General features: G+C 34.8%; 1 protein-coding gene across 1 annotated transcript; it reads left to right on the top strand.

The window, feature by feature from the left end:
* The first annotated feature begins 4,509 nt into the window (after positions 1 to 4,509).
* On the top strand, positions 4,510 to 17,209 carry LOC117340925 (angiopoietin-related protein 7-like). The gene is made up of 5 exons (XM_033902709.1): positions 4,510 to 4,952; positions 15,104 to 15,225; positions 15,548 to 15,644; positions 15,993 to 16,157; positions 16,432 to 17,209. The coding sequence occupies exons 1-5, from the start codon at positions 4,676 to 4,678 to the stop codon at positions 16,680 to 16,682; spliced, it is 912 nt and encodes a 303-aa protein (XP_033758600.1). The 5' UTR covers positions 4,510 to 4,675; the 3' UTR covers positions 16,683 to 17,209.
* The last annotated feature ends 904 nt before the right edge of the window (positions 17,210 to 18,113 follow it).

The raw sequence follows: 18,113 nt of genomic DNA, 5'->3' as shown, positions 1-18,113 counted from the left end.
GTATGAATATATATATAACCTACTGTCCAACGCTTATACTGGTCGCACTGCCAATCCAGGCTATTGATCATTGTTTCTAAAGAAACCAGCCCTACACAACACTTCTCATTTTATTCTACCTTCACAGTATTCCAATCCATTATTCGTTAGTCATAGCATTGGGCAGCTCACTTTAAACTAAAACAAAAGATTAAAAGAAATTGTAGGATCGACGGAAGTCTTCTAAAAGATTGATGGTACTTCACAATTAGCTCAATGAAACCGATGAGAGTCTTTAATGTAGTTCTGCACAGAATGACATATTCTTAAGTAAGCATAATGACTAAGGTCACTGAAGCTTAAGTGTTCAAGCCGAGCATGCAGTATACATTTTATACAGAAGATCGATCCTGCATACGTTTCTAAGTAAAGATATATTTCTGGCGGATGTACAAAAACATTTATATGATCGTTGAAAATATCACCTTTCAAAAAAAACCAACATTTTGATATATACAAATGTACACAGAATGTAATCTCATGAAGTTGATGAATTATTGTGTTGCTTTGAAAGAATAAACTTACTTAATAATTTGTTATGGTTTGTAATGTAGATTATGATGTTTCCATACATTTCCGATACATTTCCGATACTGCATATTAATTAGCGGCATTTCAATTAAGGTCATATCCTGGCACCTACTAATATTGTAAAAATGACGACGTCGAAACAAAACAGGTCAATTCATCCTCAGAAAAGCTTTTCTATTGTGGTAGAAATAGGTCACACAAACTCGTGGTTGTTGTATATGGTATTTCTGCCAATTTCGTTAGTTACAAAAAAAAACACTCACTAAAGCTCGTGTTTTGATAACTTTTGAAAAAACTAACTCCATTGAAAGCAATACCATATACAACAACCTCTCGTTGTGTAACCTCTATGTATACTATATTTAGATCATCAGACTAGCTTTAAAAAAAAACATGGAGCGATTTAACCACCTACGCATATTGGGCTAATCAAATTCATGCATGATGTTTTTACTTTTTATCAGATATCCTTTGAGAATTGGACAAAACCTCCAAACAGACATCAATGTTAATAATTTATATAACGTCTATATTATCAGATCGATACGATAGGTGCTTTCAATATCATGTTATATGTACCGTATTTGATTTATGATAACGAAAACATGCAATTGTTCTTTGTAATTAAATTGATATATCGACTGATTCAAGGTATTGCATAAAATATTTAAGCATTGAACTATTACCAGCTCAATTACTGGTATACAGTCGATATCAATACAATTTGCACCAGCCTATGACCAATACATGGCAACTGCTCCACGTGGGTTTCGAGCTCGCAACCCAGAGGTGGAGAGCTAGTGACAAAGTTTTGAGACACCTCCATCACCCCTATGATAGAAAATACAAGTATTTCATCTTCTAAAACACAAGCCTCTGGTAATAGTTCAATGTTATATAACATATTTATTTTTTGTGACTGAATTAAAAATGAATTTCCAATTTGTCATAATAACGCCAGTAAACCCCAAAACAGCCATATTTTCCAGAAGAAATGATATAGTTCCTCGTGTCATCCTAAACGACACGCACATTAAATTGTTTTAACACAAATTTAGCTTTATTATATATATCACACATGTGCGTAAATATTGTAAGATTGTTAACAATTACATAATTTCTCACTGAAATTGAACGCGTTTTACGCATTGATACATATTGATACAATGTATTTTAAAATTATGCGACATTGAATGGGTTGCACCGGAATCACTCGATTGTTTCAACGGAAACTCCTTTGTTTCTTTCGACTGGATTTACTTTCTTTTTATTCAGAAAAATGCCTAAAATTCTAAACGAAAGCCATCCTAACAGTATGTGACAACGGTTCTAAGGATGTTTCGTTTGAAACAGATTCCATGTCAAATCTAATATATACAAGCAGACGAAATTCAAGGAGCTCGATTTCGGATTTTGGAGATTTAATTGATTTACCTAGAACACCTTTAGCTGTATTCCTACACTGACCGAATCACTGTGAATTGTAGTTCACAGTCTCATAACTACAATTTGGTTTATTAACGACATGAGGGCAAATGCAACAAGGAATGAAAATATAGCCAGATATTAGAAATCGTCACACAACACTTACACTTTTAATGTTATGACATTAAATCTCATTTTATTTTGTTCTTATTTCACAGATGCTCCGATATTCCCCCAGATCTATATATTTCAAGAAAACAAACAAGGCCTGACCCTGGTCATTTTGAAATTTACATCTACATAGTTTGCCTAAATGAGTCTCTCTCATCTCTGCTCAGGTTCCCACTTGCACGTTTAGAATGAATTTGTTAATCCTCCAGGTATTTCCAATGACCTATTTATGATTTATTTCAATAAGTAAATAAAACTCTGATTGTTTAAGTAATAGATCTACAGAACTTACATTTATCGTGCAACATGCGAATTTGAATAGATATTTCCATCGGATTAAGAAACCCCCCCCCCAAAAAAAAAAAATAGTAGGTAGTGGGTGCTTAAAACCCGAAAATGATCATTCGTCAATGACCAAGAAATCAGTCTTTTTATCAATTTTCATAACTGATTACATGTATAATAATATATAAATGATATTATTATACATATAATTAATCCCCCAATCATCATGGACTCTATACTTGATTTACGGGAACTAGGTCGTGTCTAAGTGGGTTACGGAATTGACGGTGCATTGGACCTGTCAAAATGATGTACTGGACTTGATTCTCCGATCATACTCCGGCATGTATATATAAAGTTATCTGCTCGGCCATAGAGGTTCCTCTGTGTACTCATATTAAATCTTTAATTGAGACGTCTCGTGACTTTCCACTGTGGCTAATGTAACATAGGATACATGGCAAGAACGAGCAAATTCGTTGAATTAATATCCCCCGCTTTACTGACACATTGTAGGTAAACAATTTTGAGGTTAAGTAAAACAATTTTATAATAGCCTGACAGAACGATAAGCTATGCTGATTCAATGAACGAAAAATCTTCTACTAAGTTTGATGATAATCGGAAAGTATTTGTGGGAGTAACTGCATCGAAACAGCGTTAATCAAGGGGTTAAAATAACGTCAAGCAAAAATGGCAATCGAACTTGGTCTAGCCCTTACGGCATTTAACATTGTTACCAAGTTACAAGAAAAGGTGCTTACAACTTTTCTACTTATTTCACTGAAACGGCACAAAACGACGTGTTTAGTTGATGGAGGGACTATAACAAAAGTGGCAACCAAACTTGCCGAGTCCTTAAGGCTTATAACCTAGTTACCATGTTTGAAGAAAATACGTGAACAACACTTCCAGTTATTTTCACGGAAATGAAATGTGACAGACAGACGTTTCGGTAAAACCGGGGGATGAAATTTGAAGATAAGTTTATCAAAAGTTTGATTTCCACAAAAATTGCGAAAATCTGAAAGGATAGTTGATCAGTCTCGTTCAGCATGTACACGCCACTTAATTAGTTACTGGCTTATCCTCTGATTCCACCCATTGATAGGTTTCTTCTCATCAACAGCAGTCAGTGTTCTGTCCGCTTGAGGGGGTTACCCCTTGGTTTGCTTTTGTTTGTTTTTGTTTAACGCCCTATTAACAGCCAGGGTCATTTAAGGACGTGTCAGGTTTTGGAGTTGAAGGAAAGCCGGAGTACCCGGAGAAAAACCACCGGTCTACGGTCAGTACCTGACCACTGCCCCACGTAGGTTTCGAAACCAGAGGTGGAGGGCTAGTGTTAAAGTGTCGGGACATCTTAACCACTCGGCCACCGCGGCCCCAGATTGGAACCGTCTGCCCTACAACAAGTTTAAGCATAGTTTAGCAGACGGGTCCTGGTCCTAATAGTAGTTATCGTGTTTATTATTATGACGTCATTCGCAGTTTTAGGTTGACCTGGCAAGAGGGAGAGAGTGTTCCAATAAATTGTTACACTCATATTTTTATGCGAGTCTAAACTTCCTTATAAATATTTCCTGAGATTGGCCCATCCTAACCTCTTACCCGGCGTTTTTCTGTATGATCTTGGCCGAATAACCGCAGAGGGATCTTTCCCGTGCGAGTTGGACGGTCCCTACATCGGACACCGCATACAGTCCCTTCATACAGTGTACACTACAAACTTTGTTTCAATGTATGTTTCACTACTCTGTATAGAATATTATATATTGTATTATGATGTTGTAATTTTTGTTGACCTCTTGTCGCACACAATAGTGTGCCTGCGTGCTAATAAAGATCTCTCTCTCCCTTCCGACTGACTGAATGCTAGCGATGATTGGTTTGAATTGTGCCCGGTGTATCGACACTCCACAAACGTAACCGATCCAGGTAGATGCTGGTTGATTGAAGAGTGCGTATACGTCACCTTTCGTCACAATTTATTACGAACTCTGCCATTCGCTGACGTTATTTATTATTTACTGCAGATACAACCAAGGATCACTTGGTGAGACGAAACCCAGCAATAGCTGGGGGCGTGTAAGTGATAAACCAGTAACTAAGAAGCGCATACTATTACTGTGATTACTGTAATGTCATTATGGTAATACATGTGAAGTAGAAAATGGTAATAGTTTAAGAATTTTTTTTGCTCAAGAAAAAAAATTGGACAACACACATGAAACTTCCTTGTCTAATTTTGATTTTTATAATCGTTGACGCTGAACATCACCTGTTCTCCAGACTACAGCGTGTAGCCGATACAGGCCACAGTGCGTATACACTAAGTTCAAACACAGCCTCGAACCATGGTGTATGTGGGAAGAATTGCAAAAGTGAGGACTGTCTCTCTTTCTCGTACACGGCGGCTGACAAAAGGTGTGAAACTTACTCTCGCTCAATTGGAGGGAAGACGGATGTTGGCTTATCTATGTCAACAATGTACTTCGCTAAAGGTAAGCCTCTTTGTACGATACATCATCATCATCATCGTCATCATCGTCATCATCGTCATCATCGTTGTCGTCGTCATCACCATCATCTCATCACTTTATGAGTCACATAGCAATCTTCATGTATCATAAATGTAATTATCATCAATGAGTTACAAAAAAAATCACTGTGTCAGTCTTGTATTTCAACGCCTAGGAGACATTTGTCAGAATATCATATTCTAATCTAACTTAAGTTGAGCGAGTTTATGAGTTAGTATGTTTATCATGCTTGACCAACCGTTAATGCACTCTCGAACTACCACTTCTCTTTTTACTTCGTCCAGTTAACTGTTCCCTAATTAGTAACATAGTATAGAGCTTGATTTACAAAGAAACGTTTCCCCTGTCTTTGGAAATGAAATGAATGAATGATCGAATTGTGCAAACAAAATTTATTTTGTTATGTATATTTTACCAATTGGTGTCAATATGTTCCTATTCAAAGACCAAAAAGTGATTGAAGTCTCTTAAGTATTTATTGATTTCAGTTCAGGTATATCGTGGTGAATTAACATGTTACTTTTTTCTGAATCCTTTTATTATTATGTATCATATATATGACATGTAAAAATTGAATAAAATATTGTATAACCTAAATTAACATGAATTTAATGGCAAGAAGTGTGAAAAGTATGAAATACATGATATGAAAAATGTGAATTAAACGTTAACCGTTCAATATAAGAAAAACACTGTAATCTATATCGAAGACGGCCACGTTGTGTGATATATCAGTATAACGCTTTGATATCTGGGCCGCTCCGCGAATGCAAGACACTTTTGTTTGGGTCACGTGTTACGTGTTGCTCAGTGATTAGATTTCACCTTTTCTCTCTCCCTTTTTTAACTGATTTTTTATTGATTGCAGCTTTTAATTTGACATCAGACTTTTAGTTTTTATCAAAACAGAGGAAAATCACAAAAGTGAAACGTTTTTGGTAAAGATAAATTGATATTTCTGATAAAAGAAGTTTGCAAAAAAGATCATGCCAAATAATGTCTAATACTGAAAGTCACTTATATTTCGCGTGGGATTTATTTTTACGTTAATCCGCGAGGAAAGTTATTCGTGAATTTGAATTCCTCGCGATTATTTGTACGAAATGAAAACCTTTGGATGGCGTCGAAGCTCTCGGTTAACATTATACGTAAAGTTTCTAACCCTATAACTCATCATTGGTGAATTAAAAGCATTTCTGCAACGGCCTTCGCGAAACCATGTATAGTGAATACGTCCGATGAGTTAAGTTCGCGAGATAAAGTAGTCGCGGTATCTAAGTGATTTAAAGTAGTGTCTCGTAAGCAAAATATAAATGGCATTGATTCATTGTTTTTATTTTTTTGTTTAGGTGATAAATTTAAATGTATGTATTTTATATAAAAATTTCATTAATCAATACGTGACACTTTTATAAACATGTCTGATCTGATCTGATCCGTCTCCTGGCATTGCTTTAGGTCAAGCGTTGAAATACTCGAAATTAGACTATTGACACAATAATTTGTGAAAAATGGACAGAGATGTAAGCTTCAAACATGGTCGATATTTACTGTTGTGTTACATAGTTAATATTTACTGTTGTATTACAAGGTTAATATTTACTGTTGAGTTACATGGTTGATATTTACTGTTGTGTTACATAGTTAGTATTTACTGTTGTATTACAAGGTTAATATTTACTGTTGTGTTACATGGTTAATATTTACTGTTGTGTTACATGGTTAATATTTACTGTTGTGTTACATGGTTGATATTTACTGTTGTGTTACATAGTTAATATTTACTGTTGTGTTACATGGTTAATATTTACTGTTGTGTTACATGGTTGATATTTACTGTTGTGTTACAAGGTTAATATTTACTGTTGTGTTACATGGTTGATATTTACTGTTGTGTTACATGGTTAATATTTACTGTTGTGTTACATGGTTAATATTTACTGTTGTGTTACATGGTTGATATTTACTGTTGTGTTACATAGTTGATATTCACTGATGTATTACATGGTTAATATTTACTGTTGTATTACATAGTTAATATTTACTGTTGTGTTACATGGTTAATATTTACTGTTGTGTTACATAGTTAATATTTACTGTTGTGTTACATGGTTGATATTTACTGTTGTGTTACATACTTAATATTTACTGTTGTGTTACATACTTAATATTTACTGTTGTGTTACATACTTAATATTTACTGTTGTGTTACATGGTTAATATTTACTGTTGTGTTACATGGTTGATATTTACTGTTGTGTTACATGGTTAATATTTACTGTTGTGTTACATGGTTGATATTTACTGTTGTGTTACATACTTAATATTTACTGTTGTGTTACATACTTAATATTTACTGTTGTGTTACATGGTTAATATTTACTGTTGTGTTACATGGTTAATATTTACTGTTGTGTTACATGGTTAATATTTACTGTTGTGTTACATAGTTGATATTTACTGTTGTGTTACATGGTTAATATTTACTGTTGTGTTACATAGTTGATATTTATTGTTGTATTACATGGTTAATATTTACTGTTGTATTACATGGTTAATATTTACTGTTTGGTACAAGGTTAATATTTACTGTTGTATTACAAGGTTAATATTTACTGTTGTATTACATGGTTGATATTCACTGTTGTGTTTCATGGTTAATATTTACTGTTGTATTACATGGTTAATATTTACTGTTGTAATACATGGTTAATATTTTCTGTTGTATTACATGGTTAATATTTACAGTTGTGTTACATGGTTGGTGTTTGCTGTTTTATTAAAAGGTTAATATTTACTGTTGTGTTACATGGTTAATATTTACTGTTGTGTTACATGGTTAATATTTACTGTTGTATTACATAGTTAGTATTTACTGTTGTATTACAAGGTTAAAATTTACTGTTGTGTTACATAGTTGATACTGTTGTGTTATAAGGTTAATATTTATTGTTGTGTTACATGGTTAATATTTACTGTTGTCTTACATGGTTAATATTTACTGTTGTATTACATAATTAATATTTACTGTTGTGCTACAAGGTTAATAATTACTGTTGTGTTACATAGTTAATATTTACTGTTGTATTACATGGTTAATATGTACTGTTGTGTTACATAGTTAATATTTACTGTTGTGTTACATAGTTAATATTTACTGTTGTGTTTCATGGTTAATATTTACTGTTGTGTTACATGGTTAATATTTACTGTTGTGTTACATGGTTAATATTTACTGTTGTGTTACATGGTTAATATTTACTGATGTATTACATGGATAATATTTACTGTTGTATTACATGGTTAATATTTAATGTTGTGTTACATAGTTAATATTTACTGTTGTTTTTCATGGTTGATAATTACTGTTGTATTACATGGATAATATTTACTGTTGTATTACATGGTTAATATGTTCTGTTGTGTTACATAGTTAATATTTACTGTTGTGTTTCATGGTTGATAATTACTGTTGTATTACAAGGTTAATTTATTACTGTTGTGTTACATAGTTAATTTATTACTGTTGTGTTACATGGTTGATAATTACTGTTGTATTACATGGTTAATATTTACTGTTGTGTTACATGGTTGATATTTACTGTTGTGTTACATGGTTAATATTTACTGTTGTATTACATGGTTAATATTTACTGTTGTGTTACATGGTTAATATTTACTGTTGTGTTACATGGTTAATATTTACTGTTGTGCTACAAGGTTGATATTTACTGTTGTGTTACATGGTTGATGTTTGCTGTTGTGTTACTTGGTTGATATTTACTGTTGTGTTACATGGTTAATATTTGCTGTTGTGTCCACGTGCACCAGCTTTTTAACATATAATTTAGGTTCATATAAATAACAAATCAAGTGATATTTTACTCCCGAGACTTGCGTTTTACTCATGTTTTGCCGAAATTAACAGGCAGCTTTACAAATTTAATATCAACAGTAAGACCCATGGTTATATTTAGCCATGATGCATACTTACAATTGATCATGTTACTTTTGGTCCATTGCACCAGAGTAGTGCGGCTTGTAGAATATCAATCGATTTCCATTGAAAATATGAACGAAAAGCATGAGAGAGTGAAGAGGAGTTCGGGGCTGATAGGTGAGAGATGTTATGGTGAGAGAGGTTCGCTATAGGCTGGGAGAGGAGGTGAAATGGGGACAGAGAAAAGGGTAGAGATGTTATGGTGAGAGAGGTTGGCGATAGGCTGGGAGAGGAAGTGAAATGGGGACAGAGAAAAGGGTAGAGATGTTATGGTGAGAGGGGTTGGCGGGTGGCTGTAAGAGAGGTGAAATGGGGACAGAGGAAAGGGTAGAGATGTTTTGGTGAGAAATGTAAATGAAAGGAAAGAATGGGGAAAACCTTCATTTATAATTCATGAAGAATATTTAGGATAATTTTACAAAAAAAATTGAAATATTGTTTCTCTCACGGAGTGAATGATCGTTCGCGACCCATACTCATACAAGTAATATGCACTCTTACATTTCCGAACGAATATAACTATATATAAATATAAATATAACCTACTGTCCAACGCTTATACTGGTCGCACTGCCATTCTAGACTATTGATCATTGTTTCTAAAGAAACCAGCCCTACACAACACTTCTCATTTTACTCTACCTTCACAGTATTCCAATCCATTGTTCGTTAGTCATAGCGTTGGGCAGCTCACTTTAAACTATAAAAAAGATTAAAGGAAATTTTAGGATCGACGGAAGTCTTCTAAAAGATTGATGGTAGTTCACAATTAACTCAATGAAACCGATGAGTCTTTAATGTAGTTCTGCACAGAATGACAAATTCTTAAGTAAGCATAATGACAAAGGTCACTGAAGTTTAAGTGTTCAATAGAAATATCACTGTACCAGTGCAACTTATTCATCCAATTCTGTCTTTGATTATAGTAGAGGGGACAAAAACGATATAGAGTGTTCAAAATCCTCATTAGCGCTTCCACATTGGCACGAGGAGTTGGGCACTAGGTGTGATAAGTGACGTCATAGCTTAGGGAATTCGCCCGTTTTTCAATCGAGCGTGTAAGGGTCGTATTCGTAAAAGGTAGTAAGAACGGGATTTGTTTTGTTTTTGTTTTTTTGTTTTTTTGTTTTTTTTGTTTTGGAAGTAACTTTATTTTAAACCAAGTAACTGTTTGCTTATTCCTAACAGACGGTGATTAACTATAGCTGAGACTACGAGCATTTGGATTTGAAGGAAGAATTTGTAAGATGCAACCTGTTTACTGGATTTGAAAATGATCTATATTTCGTAAATTGTAATTAAGAAAAATCAGAAGCATAAGAAGGTAATAATGAACAAAGATATTCGAGTGCATTTCTTTTTTTGTAAAACATTGTTATTGCCCCCCTTTTCTCAAGGAACTGCCATTCCAATTCATGTTAAAGACTATTTGTCTTGGTAAAAATAGGTAGTCCAGTGAAGACTTTCTAATTTTGATGAAATTAACAGCACCACAATTGATTAGGTTTTTTTTATTTTGATTGAAGCACAGTTTATTGTATCACAAATATACAATGGGGATCGGGCATAAGTTTTCCAACTTATATGAAACTATTTCCCAACAACTTAACACCGTCCAGAAGTATTTGTACAAGATTGTATTATAATTAAAATATAATGATATCAATTTCGGCAATGCGAGTTTAAGAAGGGTAGAGATGTGATGGTAAGAGGTGTAAATAGAGCAAGAAAATTAACAATTCATAAACAATATTTAGGATAATTTAAGATATTTTTTTTTTATAAAACATTGTTTTTTAACTGAGAGAATGATCTTTCATCTCCCAGCTGACATTAGTTGACATTCCACGATTCCACAATTTAAGCTATTCACAATGGTACCACAATTATCCCAGATTCCGCATATATGCACTGTATTCCAATAAAGGACGTATAAAAGTCAAATAAAGTTTTTCAAGTTCTTCTTACTAAGTCCATACTTCCTGGTTTTTTTTTTTTTTTTTTTTTTGTGCTTCCCACTTTGCATCAAGCCCTATATGTTTGTAATAATCGGCAATAGATATAATAGTATTGTGAAAGTAAAACTCTTGATCATCAATGTTGTAATCAATACTTGATATTATCATTCCCTTGATCTCGTAAGTTTTAAGAGGAATGGACTAATGCAGTGTCGTCTGCAAACAGCCTCGTTATGGAAAGGAGAGTGTCAGAAATATTGTTCATGTACAAAAGAAACAGTAACGGCTTTAGGAGAGATCCTTGATGAACTCCTGTTTTCACTTCTATTTTAGACGATAGTATATAATTAAGGACAACACATTTCGAAAATAATTATTTAGGATTTCAGATTTAATATAGCGTCATCAGTTGTCATGTGACCTGTGACAGAGTCCTAAAATATGGGAATATCTGTTAACATTTGGCTTTCAGCAACAGCCGCATAAGCTTCCAATAGACCTTGGGGTTATTAAAGTTTCTATCTACGAAAAAATCAATTCTAGAATTAAATTTCTCCTTGACATATTTAAGAATATTGCTCATTTTATTTCGAGCTTTCTTGAATTTAATTTCTAAAGGAGCTTTGTACGTCTTTCTTAGTCTGTTTCTGTTTGCCTTCCGTAGTTCGTACATCATTCAGGGCTTGTCGTTGGGCAATCCATTTATGATCTATCGGGTATATGCTTTTCAAAAATACCAATTATTTTTTTCTGTACACAATGACATCAGGAATGTCAATTACAGAGAGCTTTTTTGTACAGATATCTTTTGAACGCAGACTATTGTGATCAACTTTCGAATATAGCCAACTTTCCTTTAATAAGAATTTTGCCGATGGCGTTGGGCTTCAAGAGTAACAAGAACTGATCTGTGGTCACTTATACCATCAACTACAGGTATGACTGAAGCTGATTCTAATCAACACTTACAAGTATGACTAAAGCCGGATCTATTTTTACAATATTTGATCAGATGACGGGCCATTCAAATTTACATGCGTCCGTCTGAAAGCAATCCTTGTCAGCGTTATTTTCCTTAAAAGTACCTGAGGGATATTTCTCAAACTTGTCTCTAGTTATGTCAATTCAATTTCGATTTTTGATTAGAAAAGTAAAATAAACGACAGTCGGCCATTTTGGATTTTGAGAATTGAAGTTTGTGATCGCTTTTTCCTGAAAAGAGGGATGTTTCTTAGACCTCACATGGAGGTCCACTTGTCTTTGTCATTGAGAGGAAAAGTAGAACGAATGAAAAAGTAGATCATTCTGACATAAAACCAATTAAGAGCATTCAATGCTGGGTGTCAATATACACCTGGGATATCTTGTCTTGTAATTCAATTTCTATTCAAAAGTTGCAGCATTTGTTTCTATTTTTGGATTTTGTCTGGTGCCAAATTTTTATAGTATATATCAGAACAAGAAAAAACCTAAAATCAAAAGAAAACAAAAACAAGAAATAGAGAAACAAAAACATACTTTTTTTTTTTTTTAAAATCAAAGGGCCATAGGCCCTGAAAACGTCAGGGTTGGAAAATGAAATTAAGCACACTTTCCATAGATATAGCAATTTCAATTTCAAGAGCATCATAGGTGCTGGTGTGTATTGACACCAAGTTTTTATAGGAATCTTATCAAAAGATGCGACGTATGGTTGATCAAAGTTTTGAAGATATGTTCATAAGTCATATAGAAAATCGATTCTGAAACATAAGCAACATTAGACAAGCTGCAAGTACTAGTCCGAGATGTTTCTATGTGTCCAAGTATCCCAATTGATGCCAATTATAGAATTGGTCAGTACTATGATCTAGTTCACACAATGGCGATTTCCCCAAAGTATTAAAGCTATGAAATGACTCAATCACATGTAATAGATGCAAACTAAAATAGGAACCGACTTAAGCTTTTACTTTTTGGACGTGTTGCGTTTTTATAAACTTCAAAGACAAAATACTAGGCTACCCAAAATATAGACACTGACACAGAATCTGGTAGTACAACAATTAACTCACAGTTACTCGGAACTAGTGAGACAATAAAATGACAATAGAATGATGATATTTATGTTTATACTAGGCTATTGATAATGTTTGACTAATATGTTAACAGCGTGTGTATAATATGACCAAGTCGACTTCTAATTAAATCAACGATCATATGTCTACCAATCTATAGCTAGATAACAATGCTTCCTACCTTGTACAGCCAAAAACAGTCATTCGCTGTACTTGTGAACTTGTGCCTAACAACAAACATTCATTGTCTTGAATGAGCCTTTCGAAAGCCGTTTACAGGCAACGTGATAAACACGCCTGCACGACCGCCATCTTGTTTGGCCTAGTAATGACAGTTTCGTATTAACAGTGTGCGGATCAGGAGGCCAAATATAGATGGATATTGGATGTTGTCTGCTATGGGCAAATTAACATTCAATGAGTCTGAAATTGTTACGCATATGCCATAATTCAAAATGCCTAACATGCTGTTATTAACTCGAGTTATTTTCGTATTTTTTTCCCGATTGCACACGGGTACCTACATTGTATGAGGGAGTGTGGGGCGTTTTTCGTTTATCAGGTACAAACAGTTGACCGCTTACGCCGGAGTTGTTCGCTTATGAAATAATTATAACAGCCTTCATGATTGTATGCTCCCATCGGGCGAGGTTTGACGAAGTGTTACCAAGTGACACATGCATCCTCAGCCTCTGATGATGTAAAAGCGCAGTGATTGGACGACCAATCAAACGCACGCCCTGCACTCCCGTTAATTGGATAACTACGCGAACATAAGCAGTAATTATTCAATTCTTTTTCGCTACTTAATTCCTGACATTTCAACAGTAATAATCATGCTAATTGTAAATTGAGAAACGGTAGTAGATATTGCGACCAGCGTGCGTCATTACACTGGTAAAACGGGAACTATATGCAAAAGGGAAGGTATATAATTGGAATAGCTGTGATTGGCCGGATCAGCCGCAGTCCCCCAAAACTTTTCATTGGCCACTAAAACGGCAGAGGAACTGAAAGGTCGCTGTATTTCCCTGTTTCCCTGTTTGTGGATCTTGGGTGCACGGTACTTCTAGGGATGTTCTCAGCTGTGGAGTACAAGTAACATAATTGGCATTCAGTAATCTTCATGTGTTGTTTACAATTTTGTCAGGATGGCTACTAGACACCTTTTGAACTTTTGGGTCTGCAGCTTTTCGTATGTCTTGTTGTCCTGTAGCATTGTCCTTACATTAATAATACTTTCCGACCAGAAGAAAATGTTTAGAAACATACAATATGCTAAACAATTAAGATTGAATGCGAAATTAATACTTTTTCAATACCTTTTATTTATTCCTCATAGTCATCGGTGTTCATGACGAATGTGGCGTTACCCTCGTCAGCTGGTAGTATCATAATAGATTTGTCTCTGCCTAACTTCAGTAGTGCACTTCGTTCTTCTTTTGAATAGTAATATTGTTGATATCAAAATCTCCGTTCGTCACCTTGGATCACAGCTGATCAGCCTCTGTAGAAGTAAGGTCCTTACATGCCTGGTCTGTGGCTCTAACAAAATCCTTACATAAATCACACTTTCCCACCCGACGAAAATGTTTAGAAACATGTTATACGCTAAATCATTAAGATGATTTGAATGCGAAATGAATACTTTTTCAATACCTTTTCATTCATTTAAACTGGCTGCGATACATGCGAGGCTATCAGCAAGTAGCCAAAATCTACAGTATCTTTTTGTTGCCTCACGTTAATTCTTGATAAAGTATCTGACTTTGCAAGCCAAGTTGCTATTTATTCGTGGATCAATGTTGGTCAAGAACGTACCATTGACACCCTTGATGCTCTTCACAAAAAAAAAAAAAAAAAAAGATCTTGTGTTGCAGTTAAACTGTATCTATCATACATGCTTTTTCTTTGTATTTTATGTACTCACAATATGCAAAAGGATGAATAATAAAAAAAATGAAAAAAGTAGGTAACCATAATATGTAAGATATCTTCCTTAATTAGATATCGTATTTCTTCATTAGTTATATAATGCCGTTTATAATTAAGAATTTAGAAATGATTACTAGTATATTTCGACACCTCTGGATTAAGTTTTCAGCAGCTGTTCAGAGGTACCGCAGAAACATCCGTCAGGCATCTACCGTATAGGAACAAGAAAAGGGATCGGTGTCGACATGTTCTGTGAAATGGACACTGCCGAGGGGCCATGGATGGTAAGTTTGACTCCAGAAGAATCCTTTTTCACTTAAGTTAAATACAAAACCATTTGGTAATCTAAAAACCCGGTATATGATAAGTTATAATAGTTATAAGTTATAATAAGTATAAAATGTATTTGTTTCGCGTTTGAACGATAATGACGTTGGTTGCCCGGATGCGGTTGATTCGATTGAATTGTGATCAATGTGTAAGGTTCTCAAGAGTATTTCTCAGATTTAAATCCGACTGAACCTTTAACACCTCGGTACCCTGTGTTCTAAGCAAGGGATGTAATTATGTTCTTAATTAAATATTATATTTTAAACTCCAACTCAGGTGATACAGAGAAGAACAAAAGGAGATGTCGATTTCTATCGTGGCTGGAATGACTACAAGTACGGTTTCGGAGATCTGCTCGGAGATTTCTGGATTGGTAAGTTTGAGTTAAGTATGACCTATCTTGGTCACGAGTTAATTTTCAATTGCACTCATTAATACTTAAAATTCAGTGTGTATTTATATCTAACTGCATGGAATTTTGTGTTAAGACGTCAAATTCATTATAGTCCTAATTGCAGAATATATCATTTAACACATGTTTGACATTCAGAAATATCGCCATTTTGGTTCCCTGTTGATCAGCGTTACGTCAACGCTTTCCACATCGGCTCAGATAACACACGTCATAGCTTTGCTTCAATCACTTGGAGGATTAATATATTAATATTAATATATCGATCGAATTTTCATATGTTTATTTCCCCTGTTTTCTTTGTCACAGGTAACGAAAACCTTCACCTTCTGACAAACATTTCACGGACTTTACGTGTGGAGCTAGAGGGCTGGGACGGGACAAGAGGATACGCCCAGTACTCTATTTTCCGGGTCTCGCACGAAGATCAGAATTACAAACTAAACGTGAATGGTTTCACCGGCAACGTGTCATGTGAGTACTCGATTACAAGTAGTCTAATACAAGAAGAATTTTCGGAACCACCAAAACGAATGTCTACGCCAGGCATTCTTCGGGAACATTTTTTTTAAAGTCGTTTTCGAACTACAAGCATATGGTCTACGTGTGCGGTTTCCTGAAACCAAAACACATTTTATTGTAGAGAGCAAAGGTGTTTAATTTATGCAAGATCTTCACATTTCGTTCCAAGTAAACAGAAGTAGTACATTGGTGTCTTTTAATATTCTGTTGTTTTGTCTCTGTTTAGTTAATGCGATAACCGGAAACAACGACCAATCCTTCACCACTTACGACCGAGATAACGACCAATCGGATACTTCAAACTGTGCCGAGTATCGTCACTCCGGTTGGTGGTTCCGTGACTGTACCCGGGTTAACCTGAACGGCCGGTACCAGTCACACAGAGTAGATCTCCGACAAGCCATGACCTGGGCCAACTTCCCTGACGATCAGATATACTTTTCTCCATTAAAAACGACCACGATGAAGATTCGATAGGTACAACTGTGTCAGATTTATTGTTTGTTTAAGTGATTTTATTTTAATCACCATATGATAGGCTTGTGGTGTTGCGCGTGTTAACGAGTTTCATGTGTTGTATTTAAGACTCTGATAGTGCGAAAATTAACACCGCAACCAAACAACTTGTACATAGGAAAAGCTTGCATATAAGCGATGTATTGGGCCACTTTTTACCTGAGTTACAGAACGAATAACAGAATAAATATTGTTTTGACCAGTATTTCAACGTTCAACAAACATTGTAAAGGAATTTTAATCATCTTGATATTTAAAATGTTACTACATTATCTATATGCCCGTCATACCCTAGCCGGTACGGCAAAAAATGTTGGGACAGTTTTAAGACGGCGCCGGATTCAGGGACTCAAAGGTGAGCTTTCGAATATAGTTGATCATTTTCTTTTTATCATAAGTTAACCCTTAAAGGAGAGTTGATTTTTAAGCTATAAGAGTTGTACAGAATGCCGATATTTGACAATAAATGTGATATTTTACAAAATCAGGATGAAAGCTGACGAAAAATTATGAACGGAAATCGAAGCGACGTTGGCTGTAAACCGGCTGTAATGCCGTAAACAGGTTAAAAATGTTATTTTGATTGGTTATGAGTGAGCACGTAGGCACAATTGTAGCTGAGCTACGAAGTATTCATCTTCGCTTGCCAAGGTTTCTGATTACGTTACACACCACGTGGAGTACGTTCTCCACGTGGTGTGTAGCGTAATCAGAAACCTTGGCTAGCGAAGATGCTAAGTATTAAGATATAAAAAGGGAGAAATATGCGATTTCATAACATGACCTAAATTTGACTTTGTCCGGTTGGGACATGACGTATTACGACTGTGAACGGTTTGGAATGACAAAAAAACATGCTACATTTGAACAGTAGGGACTGTAATAGTATCCGGTATGGTTATGACAATAGAATTGATTACCATTGTTATCATTTGCAGGATGCATCATTTAAGCATTGAACTGTTACCAAATGATACAGTCGATATGAATACAATTTGGGTGACAGATAAATATTTCATGTCGCCCTAACGGTAACAGTTCAATGCTTATATTTACATTCATAAATTTTTTTTATTAACTCTTGATTATGACGCGTTTAATTGCCGCTTACCCTATCACTGACGTCATCTAGTTCAAATACCGGAACAGCCGAAATTTCCAGAAGGGATAATATAGTCCCTCGTGTCGTTATTAATAGCAAAGACATACAATGGTTTTGCACAGATTTGACTTTATTTTCTATTTCATATACGTTTGTAGATATCGTCAAATTATTCACAACTGCATAATTTCTGATTGTTTAAAATCCAAGCCGTTTTTCGGCGCAATGCTATACGGTTAGCATTTAGAAGTGATGCGGCTTTGAACGAGTATTGCACAGGATAGACTCGA

Source organism: Pecten maximus, chromosome 13 (genome assembly GCF_902652985.1).
Source record: "Pecten maximus chromosome 13, xPecMax1.1, whole genome shotgun sequence".
NCBI lineage: Eukaryota > Metazoa > Mollusca > Bivalvia > Pectinida > Pectinidae > Pecten > Pecten maximus.
Note: the sequence above shows the minus strand (reverse complement) of the source record. Positions and strands in the feature narration are given on the sequence as shown.